Source organism: Podarcis cretensis (genome assembly GCF_951804945.1).
Source record: "Podarcis cretensis genome assembly, chromosome: 2".
In the NCBI taxonomy this organism is placed as follows: Eukaryota; Metazoa; Chordata; class Lepidosauria; order Squamata; family Lacertidae; genus Podarcis; species Podarcis cretensis.
This window is the reverse complement of record NC_137171.1, coordinates 51,728,035-51,747,461: the sequence shown is the minus strand read 5'-3', so window position 1 is coordinate 51,747,461 and position 19,427 is coordinate 51,728,035. Positions and strand designations below refer to the sequence as shown.

The 19,427-nt window shown below is 45.4% G+C and overlaps 1 protein-coding gene across 1 annotated transcript in view; it reads right to left on the bottom strand.

Moving 5' to 3' along the window:
- STK10 (serine/threonine kinase 10) overlaps window positions 1-17,955 on the bottom strand; it is a 69,957-nt gene extending 52,002 nt beyond the window's left edge. Inside the window, exon 1 of the mRNA XM_079964780.1 lies at window positions 17,308-17,955. Coding sequence (XP_079820906.1) covers window positions 17,308-17,463 — 156 coding nt within the window. The 5' untranslated portion in view covers window positions 17,464-17,955. The remainder of the gene's footprint in view (window positions 1-17,307) is intronic.
- Window positions 17,956-19,427: the final 1,472 nt, after the last annotated feature.

The following is a 19,427-nucleotide window of genomic DNA, read 5'->3' as shown; positions in this document are numbered from 1 at the left end:
GCCCGTACGGGCAGGGGTACCTTTACCTTTACCTTACTTAAACCCGAGGTACCACTGTAATTTATCAGCGGGTGGGTATGGAAATGAGTTGTGCCAGTACCATGGAAATGTCTATTGTTTTTCGGGTTTTGTGACACCATTAAATGTTTTACTAAATAGCGCCTTCTAGAACATTTTGTTGTGAAGTGGAGAGACAAGTTGCCTGAAGAGCTTTAAATGGGCAGAGAAGAAAAAAGTGGCCATTGTGACTAAACCAGTTACCCAGTGGCATTTTGGACGACTTAAAACCTCTCTTACTAGTTTTAAAAAGGAGTTTTGCCTGATGGACACCAAAAAATGCCTCCATAGTGTTCCCCCACTGTTAAAAATAAAGGAGTGATTTATACAGAAGCCCTTTCTTTGCTTCATGCCTATTGTGAACAACCAGCCAGGAAAAATGCTGACATTCAGATTGGAAGATTAAGCACCTTCCCTTTCTCCCTCCCCTTCAGACAGCAAAACTCCCTTCAAAGGATTTTTTTAAAAAAAGAAATCAGTAATGTTCAAAGACCTAAAATCATACTGAGAACTCAGCAGGTGAGTGCCCGTGTGCCAGAAATATAAGCTGCCCAAAGCCAGCTGGATTATGAACCACAGCAGTTCCATTTTAAGAAAACAGTGCAAGCAGTCCAACATACGGTCAGCTTTCATATGAATGAATATTTAAATCTGAACTGATCTTCTAAAAACCAGTGTGTGTGCACACTAGCTGCTAGCAGCACACGACTGTAAAAGCAAGAGTGGCATCTCTTCCATGGTTGCAAGAGCACCTACCACACTGAAGCAGCACTTACTGGGACAGTGAATGCTTGTTCCCTACTTATGTTGCTACAAGGTAATGTTGATAACTTTAGGTGATCCTGAGCACCTAAAGCAGTGTGTGTGTGCGCACGCACGCACGCACGCACGCACGCACGTGTGTGCATGTGTTCTAAGTACCAGAGATGGAAAGCACAGAGCCTTCTGTGTACAAGGATAAAAATAGAAGTAAATAAGCAAAATGTTCAGGATTAACAAGGCACTGCAGGGTGCACAAATAAGACTTACTTAGTGATTCCTCCCCACAAGTATGTAAATATTCTTTGTCCTGGTAGAGCCAGGGAGCACTCTGTATCAAAGGAGAAATAAAACATCACAGAATGGCACAGGCTCGTGGAACTGCATTGCCTCATCAAGATTGCATATCACAGGCTGTTGGAGAATGAGAGGTGGAAGGGATCTCAAGAGGCATGTTGTCCAACCACCTGTCACTGCAGAAAAGCCACTGCTATAGCATCCCTAGATGGATGGCTGATGGAAGATCAGAAGACTGCAATGTTGAATTCTTTCCTTTGCTTCTGCTGATGCCAACGAAAATCACATTAGTCTTTTTAGGCCACGGCCCCACACACTCACTCTTGTTCTAGGAACACTATCTTTAGTTCAGTTCGGAATTTGGTTGAGAGCCATCTGCAAGTATTTGCTGGGAGGGGACACCATAATCTGGTCTCAAGAGATCTTTATTGGTTGATAATTGGCTGCATTCTCCCTTTCAGAGATACAAGCACACTCTCTTACTCCTTGCTTAGGGATTATTGTGGAGTGGCAAGGAATGGCTCTGCATTATCTAGACAAGTGTATGATGCCTCCTTTCCTTTTATGGACATGATGCACAATGACACTGTGGCTCACAATTGGTTATTGATCCATGCCTGCAAACATTGTGCATGTAGTAACAGTGGTGATAGTAGCTTCACTCTCCTCATGGTTCTGTTTTGTTTTTAATCACCATGGGTCTAAAATGACCATTTCCTTCTATTGCCATGAGTTTGGTTGTTCTAGGTGACATAGCATGTCTTGGTTAATGTGTGGCTATCAGAATGTTGCTTTTTTGACCTTTATAAAGTGTTACTTTGTTGTTCACGAGGCAATGGTGGATGGTTGTTTATCAATGGTCAGATTTGTGAATTGTTTTATAGGTCACATTTACATGCTGCATTCCTTTGGGGGTGCAGCTGACTTTTTTAAAACCTGGAAATTCCCAGCCAAATTGATTGCTCTGAACATAACACTTGTCTTTCTGTAAATTACATTCCCATTTGGAAAAAAAGGGTTTGGTCAAGTTCAGCAGTCAGCCACTGTGTTTCATTGAGAGTAAAGGAATGAAATGATGATCTCCTTCGGAGTTTGGGCCAACAGCAGCTGCTGCCTTTCAGATCATCTCATCTGATTAATTCAAAGGAAGTCCACACATACTCCTGAAAATTTCAATTTACATTTTAAGCAGGGGGAATGATTTCAGGGCAAGGGAGCTTTTCTTGGAGTACATTCAGACACCCTCTACAACAAGTGTGCATTTATCAGGTTAAAAGGATTATTGGGTGAAAAGGTGCATAGCATTAGATAACATAGTCATGACTACAGTGTGGCAGCCAAGCTGTTTTGTTTGTAAGGGACCACTTTTCAGAGTTTAAAGATTCAAAACCCTGAAGCACAGCTCTCTGTGGTACAAAGCAATGCATTCACCCAGCAGAATTTGGAAGACTAATGACCAAAAGAAAAAAAGAGCAGGAGTGAAAAATAATATTTAGAAATAATTCACTGAACTGCAAACAATGCATGTGAATCTAAACAACAAGTTCTGCTGATTAAGAGGACACCGTTTAGGGTTTAGTCCTGGAGAGAAATGGCAGCTATTATCCTGTTACTCTCCTAGCACATGAGAGGATACTGTGCTCATGAAATGATATTTTGGTGGTAGAGCATATGCTACTGTTCAGCATACAAATAAGGAATAGAAACTGCCCATTCTTTTTTTTTCTTCTTCTTTTGCCCGGGGTGAGGTGGGGGTGAGAAGATGAAGAAACTGCAATCCACCATTATGCCTCCGCCTCAAAATTGCCCAAGGTGAAAGCTTCTCTAGGTTCCAGTAAAGCAAGAAAGCATTTTGAAGAATGCAGAAGTACTGATACTAAATTGCACAAGGTTCCAGGTCAAAGATCAAAATAGATTCCCCCACTTCACCCCTGCAATTCAGAATCACCACAGAACATATTGTGGGGTCCAGAGAGTGGCAAATCCATTCAAAAGGTTTGTTTCTAAGATGGATTCCACGCCCCATGCCACGCCAAAAATGCTCATGTTCCAAGCAATGCTCCCACAGAGGCCTTGAAAGACCTTCTGTTAACACATACAAGCAAAACAAGACATGCTAGAGAAGTAATTGATAAATGAGAGTGCCTAAAGAACCAGAGGCTCTGCAGTGAGGGAGGTTAGGGATCCTAACCAAAGCAAGCTGTCAATATGAAGCACCAAACCAAAGCAGTTTTCTTTGGAATGAACAAATCTTTGCACGCTACATGCCCCTGCTCACAATACATCAAGTAATTGATCCTTCAGATTATCACAGGAGGACACCAAGATGGTTAATTGCTTTCTGATTACCTCAGTGTGACCCTACAGCCAGATCATAAGAGAGTTTGAAATTGGTGCCATGTTAGAGTATCCCAACAATGGGGGTCGCCATGTTTACGTTGCAGTACATTACAGAACAGCAACCAGTAACCAAGAAGCCTCAACATTCAACTGAATATATAGAGGGAAACACTTAAATTAGGTGATAACTTAAGAGGTAACTATTTATTTAAAATGCATGTCCCCATTTTTCATCACATTCTGGAATACATACCATTACTTTCCAAGGGATGGCTACGCTCATATATACAACTGTATGTAAACAATCCAGGAGATGTGACTGACTTTACCAGTATATACATAAAGAGATAAAGAGATATAGGCACACATGCATACAAAACAAGATAGATGAGTTCAAAGCAAGGGTGCACATTCTTAATAACAACTCATTATGGAGATTTTAGAGAAGTGGTTTGGGAAAAGGTCATTAGATGAGAACAGGGAGTGGCATTTCCTCAGAGCATCCACGAAACAGAAGCTAAGCTGTGATCAGCATTGATTCAACAAGAATTTCATCTTCCAAAAAAAAGGGGGGGGGAATCAAGTGTTATCTCTCAAACTTTTACTCCTATGCCACGTTGATGAATTCATTGGAAGTAATGGGTTCCAGCACATTTTATTTGCGTAGTCCAAATAATGGAGTGAGATCTTTAAAAATGCTAGTAACAATTACAGCACCATATAATGAAGTCAACCACTGACAGCTCTGAAATGAATCATACTTACACATGAGCCAAAGAATGTGCAAAGAATGTTCAGAGCCTGGAAAGGAGTTCAGAACTATAGGTAATAATTTACCTGCTGCCAAGAGGGGCAGTGAAGAACTTCAAAGGCATTCTAGTCAATCTGTACCTTTGAGGGGTGGGGGAACCCACAGCACAGCCCTTCTGTGCCTTTCACCTCAGAATGCAGGGGAGAATCTTATCACTGCATGCTCTGCAATGTCTGGGAGTGTTCACTGATTGGCTCCTCCACAGCATTCTAAGGTCAAAGTCACAAAAGAGATGTAACAAACTCCCTTATTGCAAAAAAAGAGGAAGCAATGCTTCCAAAATGCCAGTTGCTGGAGACCCCAGGAGGCAAAAAATGCTCTTGTGCTCAGATCCCACAAGCATCAAGTTGGCACCTGTGAGATTCAGGTTGCTGGACTAGATGGGCCATTGGTCTGATCCAGTATGCTCTTCTAATTGTGGATAAGGGTTGTCTCTCTCTCCAATGCGTTGTCTGAAGGGAGTTTTGTAGCATGAGGAACATTCAAGCTGCAATCCTATGTACATTAGCCTAGGCATATGCTCATGGGTAGTGAAGGAAGAGCCTAGCGACGTCTCAGCTTGGATGACATGCTAAGTCAAACCTTGGCTTATCTCAGAGTGGCACAGCAGTAGAAAGGAGCCTGGAGAAGCAAAGGGTTACAAGCACTGCTCAGGGAGCACACATGTTCTCTCTAAGCCATAGTTTGGGCTCACCATGTTGTGTGCACCGGCTTGGAGAAGTGGCACAAGGCTGTATGGTGACAGGTAGCGAGCATGCTTAGTTTGTTTTTAATGCAATCCATTGTAGAACAGAGGAAGGGAAAGAGGAATTGTGTACAAGAGTGAACCACCGTGTAAACACTCGGAGACCTGCGCTTCAACATGCATCCTTCAGCATGTAAAACATGTGCTCTACTACCGAGCTGTGTCCCACTCCTCTTAGGAGGAAACCTGGCTTGTAGAAGGGTATGTGTGGGTGTGTGGTGGGTGTTTTGGGGTGTAGGGATGAGGAAGGAAGAATATTTGATCAAGAGGGCAATTTCCCATACTTGCTAGATGTTTCCTAGCAACTCATTGCAACTGACTTCTTTGGACCCACATTGCTGAGCAGAGGGTTGCATGGCCAGCATGAGTCAGTATAAGGGAATGGGGTTTAGGCAGCCAATGCTACAGTGAAGTTATGTTTTTGTTTACTCTTTGTCAAACATGCCAGAAATGTGTCAGATTAAGTAGGTCCTTGTGGCAAGATTAGTTCTTCCACTTCTCTTCCTCCAGTTATGAGAAATCTTCTCCACCACAGTTCTACTGTGAACTGGTAGTGCCCCTCTCCCAAAAGCAGGCCTTCTTCAATGGGTCCCAGGAAAAGCGGTCTTATTTACAAACACAATTCCAAATAAAACTTGGAAAACAGTTCAGAGCTTCAGACACACTGCTATATGGGAACTTTCAGCCAGAAACCCTGACCTCTTCCCAATTTCAGTAATCCACTGACCACAGAGTTGAAGTGATAGGTATGCTTGCTGGCTGAAAGTGCATTTGAGCAAATATTTAGTATTCAGCTGCATATAGGAAAGGATAATTATCTAGTGGTTGTATGAAAGCAGTCACAATTTTACTGTCTTGAATAGAGTATAAGAAGATACTATACTGTTGCTCTGTAATCATGTAGCTTAAAAACCTGCTTTTATTTATGCTGTTAGGTAGGTTTTTGTCACTTGGGTGGGGAAGACAGTAAAAGAGGTCAGGAAGAATTGGAGAAGACAACAGAGTGGAGAGATGAATGTTGTTTGAATAAAAGTGGTAATGGGTACATTAAAAAAACCATCAGGTAAAAATGACAGTACCAGATTTTCATTTCAGCAGGTTTTTGCTGGCTATGCTTACCTTTGCCTATTATTTCTGCCATTGTTATTGTTTTGTGATTTTGTTGTAAGTTGCCCTGAGAAGTACAGGCTATCAATTGGTCTCAATTTATGGAATGTCTGGGAAAACCTACTATGTGATGGAAGAACAAAGCTAATGACAGAAACTAAATGGAAAAAAGCAAGATAAGAGCTCTTTGAAGAAGGCATTGTAGCATAAAAACCAATACAAAAGAGAGAGGTTAAGAGGTTAAGAGTGTGGATTAACAGCGGTATTGAAAGCTGCAGATAACTCAATGAGTCTTCAGTTTTAAGCAGGCTGCTTTTAGGAAAACTTCTGGTCGGTGTGCTGGCAGGGGTTTGGATGGGACAGAGGTGTCTCTTCACCCTGTCCTGCCTAGTTCTGCTGGAGGGAAGCTCCACCAACAAGGAATGCCCTAATGTGCCTCCCCAATAGGGGGTGGGCAGCAGCTATTGCTGATGGCATGCCCACAGGTGGTGGCAAGCAGAAATGGCTGAAATGGGGCGTTTTGAGACTGATCTGTCCCTGCTGGAAGTTGGACTAGAGAAGGGTTGTTGTTTATTTGCCCTGTCCCCACCCACCCCTTCTGCCCTTGCCAGCACAAGTGGCTGGACTGTGACAGTGTCTATGCTGCTCTATTAAGCACTAAATGCCAAGAGTTTGGATTGCCACCAAAGTGCAGCTTTGGCTGAATGAATGGGATGAAAACCAAATTGAAGAGGGTTGAGGCGGGTGGGTGGGGGAGGGATATTGGAAAGTTAAAAAGTGCAGTGCATTTTCAGATATAGGTATTCCCCCCACCCCACCCCCCCGCCCATAAAAAGGGTCAATGGCTTTGTGGAAGGAGGTGGCATTTCAGGGCCTTCAGATAGAATGTCTGAAGCAGATTAGAAAGTCAACATGGGCCACATAGGATTGCTACAAACATGAAGCTACATGAATAAAGCAAAAATTGGAAAGGCTGTACTGAGTGGCACTATTATTTCTCTAGTCATTGTAGCTGGATGTTTCAGAAGCAGAGAATGCTAGCCATGGAACAAAGCACCTGTTATATGACACCATTTGTGTAAGAGCTTATCAGAATTGCTTTAAAGCTAACTAGGGCAAGTCAAAACACAGGAGATGCAAATACCTATCGCCTTGCCTGGAGCCGACAGGGAGAACAGCCCACAAATTGAAGACAATAAGTATTTCGTCCACATTAGCCTTACATAGCTGTTCAGCAAGCCCCAGGGTTTCTGTGTCTTATTGTGAAGGCCAGAAGGCCTCAAGTGGGCAAAAGAATACGAATGAAGTTCAAGACTGAGAGCTATGCCATGCAAGAAAGACTCTGCTTAATTCAGTCAAACATTACCCTCTAAGAGTTTCAGGTCTCACATAATGCACGCAGGAATCCCGGGAATATTTGAAGCATCTCAGCGCCACCAGTGCTATGCTGGCATTTTCCTTTTGGAGAAGTTTGCTGAATCTTTACCACAAATTTCAGAAATCTCAATTTCTGGTCGCTTTCAAATGCAAGCCACTGCATTAAAAGGCCGAGATTTCCAGCAGTTACAGCAGAGGTCTGCAATATGGAAATTAATGTCAAGGAACTACCACAAACAGCCCTCTGGTGAACTGGTTGAGAGCTCAAATGGGGTGTGGAGGCAATAATCCCCACCTGGAAGATATTTGGACTACCTCACAATAGAGGTGGCTCTGATCCAAAATGAAGCAGGCTGGCTCATGGGCTTTGGAGCTATGCGGGAGCCTCTAGAGCTCATTCACGTAATCAGGAAGAAAGTAACTTATTTCACAACATAAAAATATATTCATTAGCAGAAAATAGCACTGAACTGTAATTGTCACATGCAGAATTTGCCAGAGATATATTCGTACTCGAAATCCAGGAAATGTAGCACTAGGGTAGGGTCAAAATAAATGTCATTCAGCTAGGAAATGACAACATTGCATCTGACAAAATGATTGGGGTGGGGGGGGGAGGGAGGAGGGAAGGGCATTTGCAGTGATCAGATCATTCGAGGAGGTGTAGGGAATTCCCCAGCCATTAGATTCTAAAAATAATCACCTCAAATGTTTGAATTATGGCACAATCCTAATCAACATGTGCAGAGGGGGCAACCAAGATAGCAAAGGTCTGAAATCCAAGCCTTATGAGGAACACTTGAGGGAGTTGGGTATGTTTAGCCTGGAGAGGACTGAGAGGTGATATGATAGCTACCAGTATCGTCTAATATTTGAAGAGCTGTCATGTCATGTGGAAGATGGAGCAAGCTTGTTTTCTCCTGCTCCAGAGGGTAAGACCCAAACCAATGGATTCAAGTTAAAGAAAGATTCCAATTGAACAGTAGGAAGAACTTGCTGTTCGTAAGAGCTGTTCAACATCACAAGGTGGTGGACTCTCCTTCACTGGGGATTTTTAATCACAGGTTGGATAGCCATCTATCAGAGATTCTTCAGCTGGGATTCCTGCACTGCAGGGAGTTGGACTAGATGACCCTTGGGGTACCTTCCGATTCTAGAATTCTATGATCCTATATTTACTCAGAAGTCAGTCCTACTGAATTCACTGGGCCTTACCTCCCAGGTTAGCACGGTTAGTATTGCAGCCTTAAAAAATGATGATTTTGTGCTGAATGGAGGATAAAGAGACAGACATTTTCAGTGTACTTAAGAAAATGGCTATTTGAAATGGAAAGTGGAGGATTGCTATAGTTAGGGCATATTGCCACACCAATAGAACAGAGAACTTTACAAAAACAAAAAAACCCAGACCACATTTTCAGCAGGAAGTTACTTCAGTACATTGTTTGCTGCAGAAACAGGCAGTGTCAAGAGGCCACACTAGCAAAACACATCCTGCCACAGTCGAGTTATCAGGGGCGTAGGTGTTCTCATCAGTAGCCTCTGGAACAGAGCGATAGCATTTCACAAGAGGCACAGATGCATCCCTGCTGTTATAGCAAGGCAGGCAGCCCTGGTTTGGGACACGCTCAAAAATGCAGATAAACTTTCCTGCTCCAGTATTTGCAGTTGTACAACAACATTCTAGCAAGCTGACCTTCAGCCTGCATGTGTAAAAAGTTTCTTTGGGCTATTTTGCTTCGAGCATCCACCACTGTGGTATAGGTCTGTGCATCATACAAGCTGGTCAAGCATTTCAAACGGCCCATAAAACAATATACCTTTCCTTTGCCTGGTTCACTGCTAACAAAGCCCCACCCACATAACGCTGAGAGTCACGCTCAGCTTCTTGATGCTCCAGGGCATCTGTTTTTACTGTCTGAGGAAAGGAAGAACAAAATGTTGGCAGCAGCACGGAGCGTCAATCCCTTCTGCTGTAGATTGGAGACTGATATACATATATACCAATGAGGGATGGGGCCACTGCCCAAAAATGGCATCCCCATGTCAGCTTCAACTCTTGTCTCTTGATGGGCAGTTCTTTGCACTCACGAGTGGCAGCTGTTTATGGGGAATTGTGGAGGCGGTGGGCGTGGTACAGAAAGGGCAGAGAACAATGGAGTCCTGACACAGGGCACAGAGCAAGATGTTAAGGAGGAACAGGAAGGAACTTGGCCATGGGCTGCCATTTTTAGTAGACAGAGATGGAAAGGATGTGCAGAGCATCCTGCAGACTTCAGAGACTCTCTAAATTACAAGGGATTACCTTCTCATACCTAGCAAGCTCAGATGTACAGAACTGGAAGATCCAGAGTCCTCAGCAGAGCTTCTAATTGCTTTGAATGGATTTTGGACTGGATCAACATAAACGCTAAGCAGTCTTTGTTTCAGTAGTTAAGAGTCTTATGCTCTCCACTAAGTGCTGCACCTGTCAGTAATGCCTCGTGCAAAATCTCTCCCAGTGTATCTGCTTCAACCTGTAACACCAATAGTTCCTTTGATCCCCGTGCATATATGCAAGTTAACCAAAAGGTCTGCTTTATTCTGTATTAAAAAAAGCTTCAATGGTGTAGAAATAAAATTATTTTAAATGTTTTTCTTTTTCTTTTTAAGGGTATTGTGCTGACACGGTAACATCTGTTGCAGAAAAGCAATCAAATTAGTATTGTTTTGCTGAGAGAGGCACCCATTAAAATGAATCTATACTGCAATGGTGCTCAGCACAACCACCACACCACTGACTCTCCCTTACTTCCCTTCCCTTTTCTTAAACAACAACAAGCATTTCTTTTGTCCCAGTTTCCACAATTTGAGATGGGATATGTGTTCCCCCTCAACATATGCATGGGTTGAGGAAGATGATTAAAGACAAAGTGAGAGACACTTGTTCTAATCTAGGCAAGTTACACATTTTAAAGGCAGCTGATAAGCCTCATTTAAAAAAAGACAGGGCAATATATTTTTCCCATAAACTCATTGCAGGCAACCCAAATTCCTCAACGTAAAACATTCAGAGTGCTTATTCGTCAGGTTGTTTTGCACCCAACAATTATTTTCTGTGCGTTGCTGGCAGACACAGGACATGATGACGAGGACATGATGAGGAATGCCTTGGGGACAGCCAGACTTACCCTAGTTAAATTGGTAATTAAACTGGGAAAACCGCAGTAATTACTGAGCCATTTGCTGGATGTCATAACATTATTCCAGATTTACTGGGATAATTGTTGTTCAAGCACTGGCTGAGAGCTGTCTATGGCTTGGTACAATGGGTTGTCAGGGGGAACAAGAGCTTAGAGGCATCTGAGCCTCCTGCACCCTGCCTGGAAAGGATTGGACCTTCCTTGCTGCTCCTACTGACTCATCTGGAGGCAGTGCAAGACGGTCCAACAGGATACAGAGCAAGGGTGGCAACCTTTGACCCTAAATATGTTGTTGGCACTCCCATCAGCCCTAGGCAGAACAGTCACTAGGTCAGAGATGGCGAGAGTTGCAGCAGCCCAGCAATGCCTGGAGGACCATCCGTTTCCCTCAGGGTTCTCAAGCCCACTTACCCCCCTCTCTCAGCATAGATCAGGCCATCTCAACCATAGTGTGTGGCATCCTATCCCTGTTGAGGAACTGACTTACACAATACACCTGTCCCTTCCCTTCCTGAGTTCAGTTACATTTGTATAGTTCTTTTGCTCCATGGGGAATGGAGAAAGATGCTAGAGCTAGAATGCCCACTTGAAAGAAGGGGGAGACTTATGGCAGGTCCTTTGTCTTCTTGTCCACTGCTCTCTGGAGAGCAGGAAAGTTACCCACCTGCATGCAGCCTGTGGTTTATTATTATTATTATTATTTATTTCACAGCAGCTGCATCAACAAGTGACCTCAAGAGAGCGTGAGGGTTGCTAAAGACCACTTTCTGAACTACTGAGTGACCTTGGCCCAATCTCTGCCTTCCACTTGGAGTTTTAAAATGAACCAGGAAGTCCCTCTTCTGGCTGAGAGGAAGTCTCATGGAGAGGTATATAAACTGTATCTATAGTAAACATATGTGATGATAGGCACTTCTTAAAATACATTCCATTTCCCCTCCCGCAAGCTTTTCATTTCATAACACAAGCAAGGGAGAGTATCCTTAACATGCCAACAAGATGTGAATAAATCACCCAGAACAGATGACCAAGAAGCCTCAAATTGTTTGACACAATCATGATTCACCTATGACACCACCGCCAATCATGCAGTCTTGGGTTACCAAAGTTATACAGTACACCTCAAATTTATTGAAAAACAAGTGCTTACTGATGATTGCTGCGTGCGAATTACAGTCCATTCCTAAGCCCCACTGAAGCCAGCAGGATTCACTCCTATGACTGTATGCTATGCATGTTCATAATAACAACTCTGTAAAAATAGGGAGGATTATCTCTAAATTCGCCAGTGACGCTGAGCAAAGCACAATTTGCCCAATTCCTGGTTGAGCTGAGATCTGAAGCAGAGTCTTTTCAATACAGGCTGGTTATTAATTCATAGAAAGCCAGTTCAGAGAAACTGAATGATACCTGAAGCTCTCTTGGCCACAGTTCAGTTTAGGGGACCGGTGCTGCTGCAGCTACCCACCACCCGGGCTGCATGAGTCCCACTATGAAATATATATGGTTTATATTACACAGCATTTAAACAAAATGGATGTTCTTATACAGCATGTTGCTTATATGCTATGTAGTTCAGTTTTCTTAGATTTAAACATCACTCTGTTGGAGTGTTTTACATACTCCTCACCCCGTCTCGCAATCAACTACTAAGAGAACTGCATGTACAAGAAGTTTGAGGTTCTGGACAAGGATTCCAAGCTGATAATCTGACAACAAAGCTGCCACCCTCACCATGGCATTCGGAGGGCAGGGAAGTCCCAATCTGCCCTGTTTGTGCAGGCTCAAAGGTCTCTGGGCTGTGGCTCAGGACCTGTGACATCACCGGGCATACTCTGGAGCCTACGGGCACCCAAGCTTGCCAGGCCCTCTTCCCATTCAGTTATACAAGAAGTGAGATAGAGAAGTCTTCCGTCTTCCGTTACTTACAGCACAGTCCCATGCATGCTTACTCACAGAAGTAACTCCAACTGTGTTCAGTGAGGCTTATTTCCAAGCAAGTGTGCATAGGACTACACCTTAAATTTGTTTATCTTTGCACAATTAAATTCCCTTCCAACCCAAAATTTTTACAAGAAGCTACTCATATATCAAGGACTGCCCATGTCGGCAAGGGGGCATAATCTGGCCCTCCAAAATGCTTAAATTCCACTATTTCAATGGGGAAAACCAAGCACAGGCCTAAAGCCGCACTTTCCTGAGAGGTAAGCCCCGCTGAAAGCAGTGGGACAACTTCTGAGTAAGCTTGCAGCGGCAATTGTGTTGCATCTCTCGCCCACTGGAGCTCTGCTTGACTTTGGCTGGATTTAAAAACAAGCAAACAGGAAAGGGGGTATAAGGAAGAAGTGAAAGGAGGTGGAGGAAATGGAAAAGTCTGATCAAGTACAAAGAAAGGAGTGGAAGCTGAGCTCATTCCCTGGGTTTTTGTTTGAACAATGAAGCCCTTGCCCAAAGAAAAAATCATGTTTAAAAGACCATGAAGAGAAATCATGCTTAAATGACCATGAAGTAAGGAGAAGAAATTCATGTTGGGTATGAATGGTACAATGATGGGGTTGAGGAGTGGTGCACTCAATCAGAATTATTCCAGGGAGGCAACTATGTCTGTTAGTTTAGCTGCAATCTTATGCCAATTTCTAAGAAGCAAGCCCCACTGAACCAAATGTACAAGATTGTGGTGTCTTAAAAGTTAAGCTTTTTTTGGGCCAGAGCCCACAACTACTGGGGGAGATGGACAGTCTTGGCAGCAGACATACACGGAACAAAGGGAAGGGGGTCAGGAAGGCTGTTGGGGGGTTAGTTGTGATAATTCATGCAGGGAAATAACCAGAGCATGGCCTTTAGACACACTTGAAAAGATCCATTTAAATGGATGTTAATTTCCAAATAAATGCTTTTTAACAGTGAGCTACAGTATTCCCAGAGTGACACATTCCTCCAGCTGGTATCACAGACTGGGTACCTCTCCCATTCCCTGTTTCTTTCTCTTTTATTGATGAGTGCAGTGCTTCCCCCATCCAGTCTTAAAAAACAACAACAAAAAACAGAACAGGGACAACTAGCTGAAAATAAAATTATTCACATCATAATGCCACCATCCAAATTTATAATATGACTGCTTTGGAATACTGTGTACTGTCCTGATCATCTCACATCAAAAAAGATATTGCGGAGTTGGGAAATGTTCAGAAAAGGGCGACTGACATGGAGCAACAGGATGGAGGAACTCCCCTATGATAGGTGGGCATTTGCTCCCACAGGAGACAGTGGTGGCCACCAACTTGGGTGGTTTTAAAGGAGGATTAGACAAATTGATGGAGGATATGGCTATCCAATGGCTACTAACCCCGAGCGCTATGTCTACCTTCACTGTTGGAGGCAGTATGCTTTTGAGTATCAGCTGCTGGAGAACAGGATACTGGACTAGATGGGACACTGGCCTGATCCAGCAGGTCTCATCTTACTTTCTTAGCAGGAGAGGCTTCTGACATAAATGAGTGATTTCCAGAGACTTGCAGCAGCATTTTAGTCTGACAGTGGCAGTCTCTATCTACATTGCTTCTACTAAACACAAAAGTTAAATGCTTTTCTGAATTGTAACAGGAAAGGCGGTTTATTACTCTTGTGGTTTGGATGGAAACACCAATTCTTGCCTTCCAGAGTAGTGGGAACACACATGCATCACATGGTTTAAATAGTTTACCACAATGGATTCTTGACAGCCATTATTTTGTGTAGTCAACAGAATTGTCATAGATCCTACAAGAACCCTTGCATATTGCTTAAGCCAGCTTTAGCCAACCTTCTACCCTCCAGGTGTTTTGGACTACAACTCACCTCAGCCCCAATTAGCATGCTGGCTATCAGGTTGGCTAAGTCTGCCTTGTGCAATTGTGGAAGTGTTATCTGTTGCAACTGCTGAAAAACAGGTCAATTTTTTATTCTTCCTTCCACAAAAAGAGAGCTGCGGTCCCTGCACTACACCAGCCATTTCAGCAATGCAGTCACTGACTTTGTACTTCACTCACTAAGGGCAGGGATCCAAGCCAGTTCCCTTCATCTCTAAAGTCTAACACATGGCCAGACTCCATCACTAGCCTCACCTTACAGTACCACCTCTACTTGCCGAAGCCCCAATCATGCTCTTGCTAACCTTGTTTCCCAGAAATCTGTCTTCAATCTAGCAGCATTCATATTCCCCCTGCAAATGAGCCCAGCTGGCCCCTCATTAGCTTCTAGTCACTATTACTAACAAGATTTGCCAAGTCAATCCAGGCTCCCCAAAAGGATTTGTCTGGTAAAGTTGAAGACAGCTCTAGATTCAACACCTGAAGACACTCAAATGGGGGAAGTGGGGGCAGGGGAGGAAAGAAGTCTGAACAAGAAGCTATTTTTATATATGTAAATATAAAGCACTAAGACCAATATTTGGAAGAGCAAGCGATCTGTAGAGCATCTCCCTGACATTTTATAAATAAAGCTGCCCATTATCATGAATTGCACCCAATTAGTTGACTCAGCTGAGAAAATCTATGTGGCAGAGAGCAGCCTTCCCCAACCTGAAGTTCTTCAGATGTTTTTGACTATAGCTCAGTCTCCCATCATTATGAACTACAGCTGTTCTCAGCATGCTGACAACAGCTGTAGATCTTAACACCTAGAGGGCACCAGGTTGGGGAAGGCTGGGGAAGACTGATGAACAGTATTGTCAAAGCATCCATCTAGAAATACCTACTAAGAGGAACTTGATGTGTCTTGCTGAAACATACTGTGGCTGAGCTTCTAGGGTTCCTGCTTAGAGGAGCTTACAATCTAAGAGAGAGGTGTTGGATCGGAGGCAGGGAGAATAGAACAACAAAATGCAGGGCACCCCTAAATCTGCATTACCTCTTTAATCCAAGATTATGCCACATCTCCCCTGAAGGAACACACAGTCTATATGATTTACAGACTTCTGGCAAGACATGTGCTCCTGCAGGGGGGGAAACCCCCACTACATGGACATACAGAAAGAGGACACTTGATCCCCAACTCCATCCCCACCTGTTGCCATGAATGTCTCTCTCATAAGAAGGATAAATTTAAAATTCTCTCGCATAATATTTTATTTCATTCGCCATTGCCCAACACCATACCTACATGAAACGAAACCCAGTAAGAATTTGCTACTAACCAAATGGAAGAAGGATTTAACCTTCTTTCAAGGCTTTGCAGGCTGCATGAATGTGACGGCAGCTATGGGAGGCTACTAGCTGTGATCGCTTTCCAGGGCCAGAAGCGGCATGCCTATGAATACCACTTGCTGGGGGAAATCGGCAAAAGAGGGCAACTGTACAGTGGTACCTCGGGTTAAGTACTTAATTTGTTCCGGAGGTCCGTTCTTAACATGAAACTGTTCTTAACCTGAAGCACCACTTTAGCTAATGGGGCCTCCTGCTGCTGCCGCGCTGCCGGAGCATAATTTCTGTTCTCATCCTGAAGCAAAGTTCTTAACCCGAGGTAATATTTCTGGGTTAGCGGAGTCTGTAACCTGAAGCGTATGTAACCCGAGGTACCACTGTAGTTATATCCTGCACAGGCACGGGCCCTACCATTGGCCAGCTGTGTCTGGGTGCCATGGTGGGGCATCAAATTATTAAGTTATTTAGCTTAATATTTATTGTACTTTTACTGTTGGAGAAGAGGAGCTTTCTACCTTAAGTGCCAGAATAACTTGGCTGTGCTTTAGCACTTTAACTGGTTCAAGCAGCAAAGTATTTAGGGCTGGCCCTTGCAGCTTCTGGTTGGCCAGTGGCCTGGCCTATGCTGGACCAGAAAGGCCTTTGGTTGGATCTAGCAGGTCTCTGGCTATTTCTCCTTGCAATACTTAATGCCTTTCAGTCGCTGAACTGTATTATTCACACTGGTAGGAACAATATATCTCTATCCAGGATGGTTTGCAGGGACTTGCCATGTGTACAAGGAGTAAAGTTATCCAAACAAAATCTATATGCACACAGCTGTGGGGTTTGCAGGATTCCTCAACCCACTAAAAAGCCGGGAGAGGGGGATTGGGAAAGGCAGTGATCATTCTGATCTATCCACGTGTGTTCCCGATGCAAAAGTTAACTCACACCATGGGATATAGATAAGTTTCACATTTATGAATGCCCGAATCCAGCTTCACACAGGAGTTGAAGCAGTTAAGGAGAGAAGGAAAGGCACTTCTTCAAAGAGGACGAGTTACTTGTGAAAGTGACATGCTACAAGATAATTTACCCCCTCCCCCTTTCTCAGAGTACAGCAACAGAAGTATAACAACTTATCCTGTAGGTATGAAACGAAACCCCTAAGCGTTTGGGGAGAACTCCACGTGACTTTGGTGAAAATGAACTCGCAGCTCCTCTGAGGAAAGTCTCGTGTCACGGCGCGCCACCCTCCGAACCGCATACGTTGCTACCTAACGCGGTTTGCAAGGTGTTCTTGTGAACGCGAGAGAGACTCGAGAGATCCCACGCGCCAGCCTTTCCTTCTTCGTTTCGTGAAGTTGCCGGTTCATTTACCTTTTTACCTTACCCCACCAAGCAAACAACACGCGCCTGCAAGGCGCGCCGAACTCGAACTCGCTCCCGCCACCGCATCGTCTTGCTCACCTTGTACACTTTGCCGAAGGCGCCGTCGCCCAGCTCTCCGACGATCTCCCACACCTCGTTGGGATCCAGGTCCCGGCAAACGTGCTCATACTCCTTGGATCGGCGCTTCTCGAAGGCAGAGAGGCGCAGGATGCGGCGGAAATTGGCGAACGCCATGGCACTGCCCCGGGCTGGCCCTCGATGGTCCGACCATAAACCGAGAGGGCAGAAGAAGGGAAACGGGTCCGGCGAGCCAGCAGGCGCTGCGGTCGGCTAGTCCGCGAGAGGCGAGCGGCAGCAGGCACCGGCTGCTTGGGCGGCAGCTCTCGAACCCAGAGCCGCTCTGGAGAGCAGCGCGCAAGAACAACTCCTGCCCGGCAGACGCACCGTTGCCTCGGCCGGGAAAGCGAAAGGATCGGCTCAGCCTGCTCGGCTGCCTCTCTCTGCGCTTCCGTGGCCACGCGTGGCGCGCCCCCTCGCAGGAGAGCGCAGGAGCCGGCGCTCCGCAGCGACCACCCCGGGGCCGCCCCGGCCCGGCCGGGGAAGAGAGCGCTCAAGGCGAGCGCGTGGAGTGGCCTCGCCGCGCCGCTTCACCTGCTGGGACTTGGGCGCGCATCTCTGCCCCCGCCCCGTCCTGGCCACACCGGGAGCCCTCCGCGTCCCGCACGCCCCGCCTCCTCCTCTCGGAGCCGCCACTTGCGTGTCTTTCCTGGCCCCGCCCCGGAGCCGTGGGTCGTGTGAGCCCGCCCCCCGCTCGGCCAAGCAGCCCTCCGCCGCTTCGACAGCGTCCCTCCTTCGCAAACACCCCTCGCAAGGGGCCAAGGGAATTGTAGTTTCCGTTTCCGATTCCTTTGCCCCCGCTGGGGATCGGGAAGAAGAGGGGTCTCTCCAGAAAGGGAAGCCACCCGGCGAGCAAGCGAGCGGTCCCGGCTGGCGCTCAAGTGGCTTCGTGGCCAAGACGTGCAACGGAGCTCCAGTCCGCAGCGCGAGGAGGCATAAGCTGAAAGCGGGATGTTATCTCGTGCGCCGCCGGCACACTTTCTAACTCTGGGAAACCCGGGAGGATTAAAGATTAAATCACTTCTTTGGAAATGGTCGGAAGGGAGCTAAGAATGTGCGTGTCGGGGAAAGTGTCCTAAAGGAACTTCGAGAAGCGATCTAGCAACCCCGCTTACCTGGGAGGGAGCGCCACTGAATGGAACAGGAGTTCCCTTTGAGCAGACTTGGCTCAGATGGTGGAGCTGTAAATGTCATCTTTGAGCAGAGAGTCTCTTACTCAGATAACGATTTGTAAATTGTAGCTCTGCATTGATTAGCAACACTAGCTTTAGGGTTGCAAAAACACACAGACCCGCCCCCTGCTGCGTTCCTGAAGGGTGGTAGAAGCGGTATTTGAATGGGTGTCTTTGTAAACAACCAATATTTGTGTGGAATTAATATTACTACTAGTACCCATGGTTTGGTGGCAGTGGCTTACAGTCACCTAATTCAGAATACAGTGGTTACAGACGCTTCAGGTTACAGACTCCACTAACCCAGAAATAGTACCTCAGGTTGAGAACTTTGCTTCAGGATGAGAACAGAAATCGTGCGGCGGCAGTGGGAGGCCCCATTAGCTAAAGTGGTACCTCAGGCTAAGAACAGTTTCAAGTTAAGAACGGACCTCCAGAACGAATTAAGTTCTTAACCCGAGGTACCACCGTACTGTAATTGAAGCCGCTCCACCCATGAGGCTGGGTGAAGCGCTTGCCTCAGGTGGCGGAAGTGCAAGAGATGGCACTCTGCTCACTCCACTGCTTCTGTCGCCACCAGAACACCACCCTCTTGCTGGCCACACGGAAGTGTTATGGTGCGCGGTGCTGCTAATCATTTTAGTCACCCCAAGGCAGAGGAGCCAAGCGGCAACACTTTGTGGAACCCCCTGGCTTTTGCCAAACCTGGTGGGAGCTGGGGTGTTGAAGTGGTGGTGGCGTGGCATGGCGGGAGCAGTGGGGAGAGAGCAGGAGGCGGCAATTCCCTTTTTGCCTCAGGTGGCAGAACAGGCCAGGACGGGCCACCTCTGACTGTAATATAAAATTATTCAGCATAGCATGTCTTTAGTGGACTTCATACAACATAACACACACACACACACCTATTAT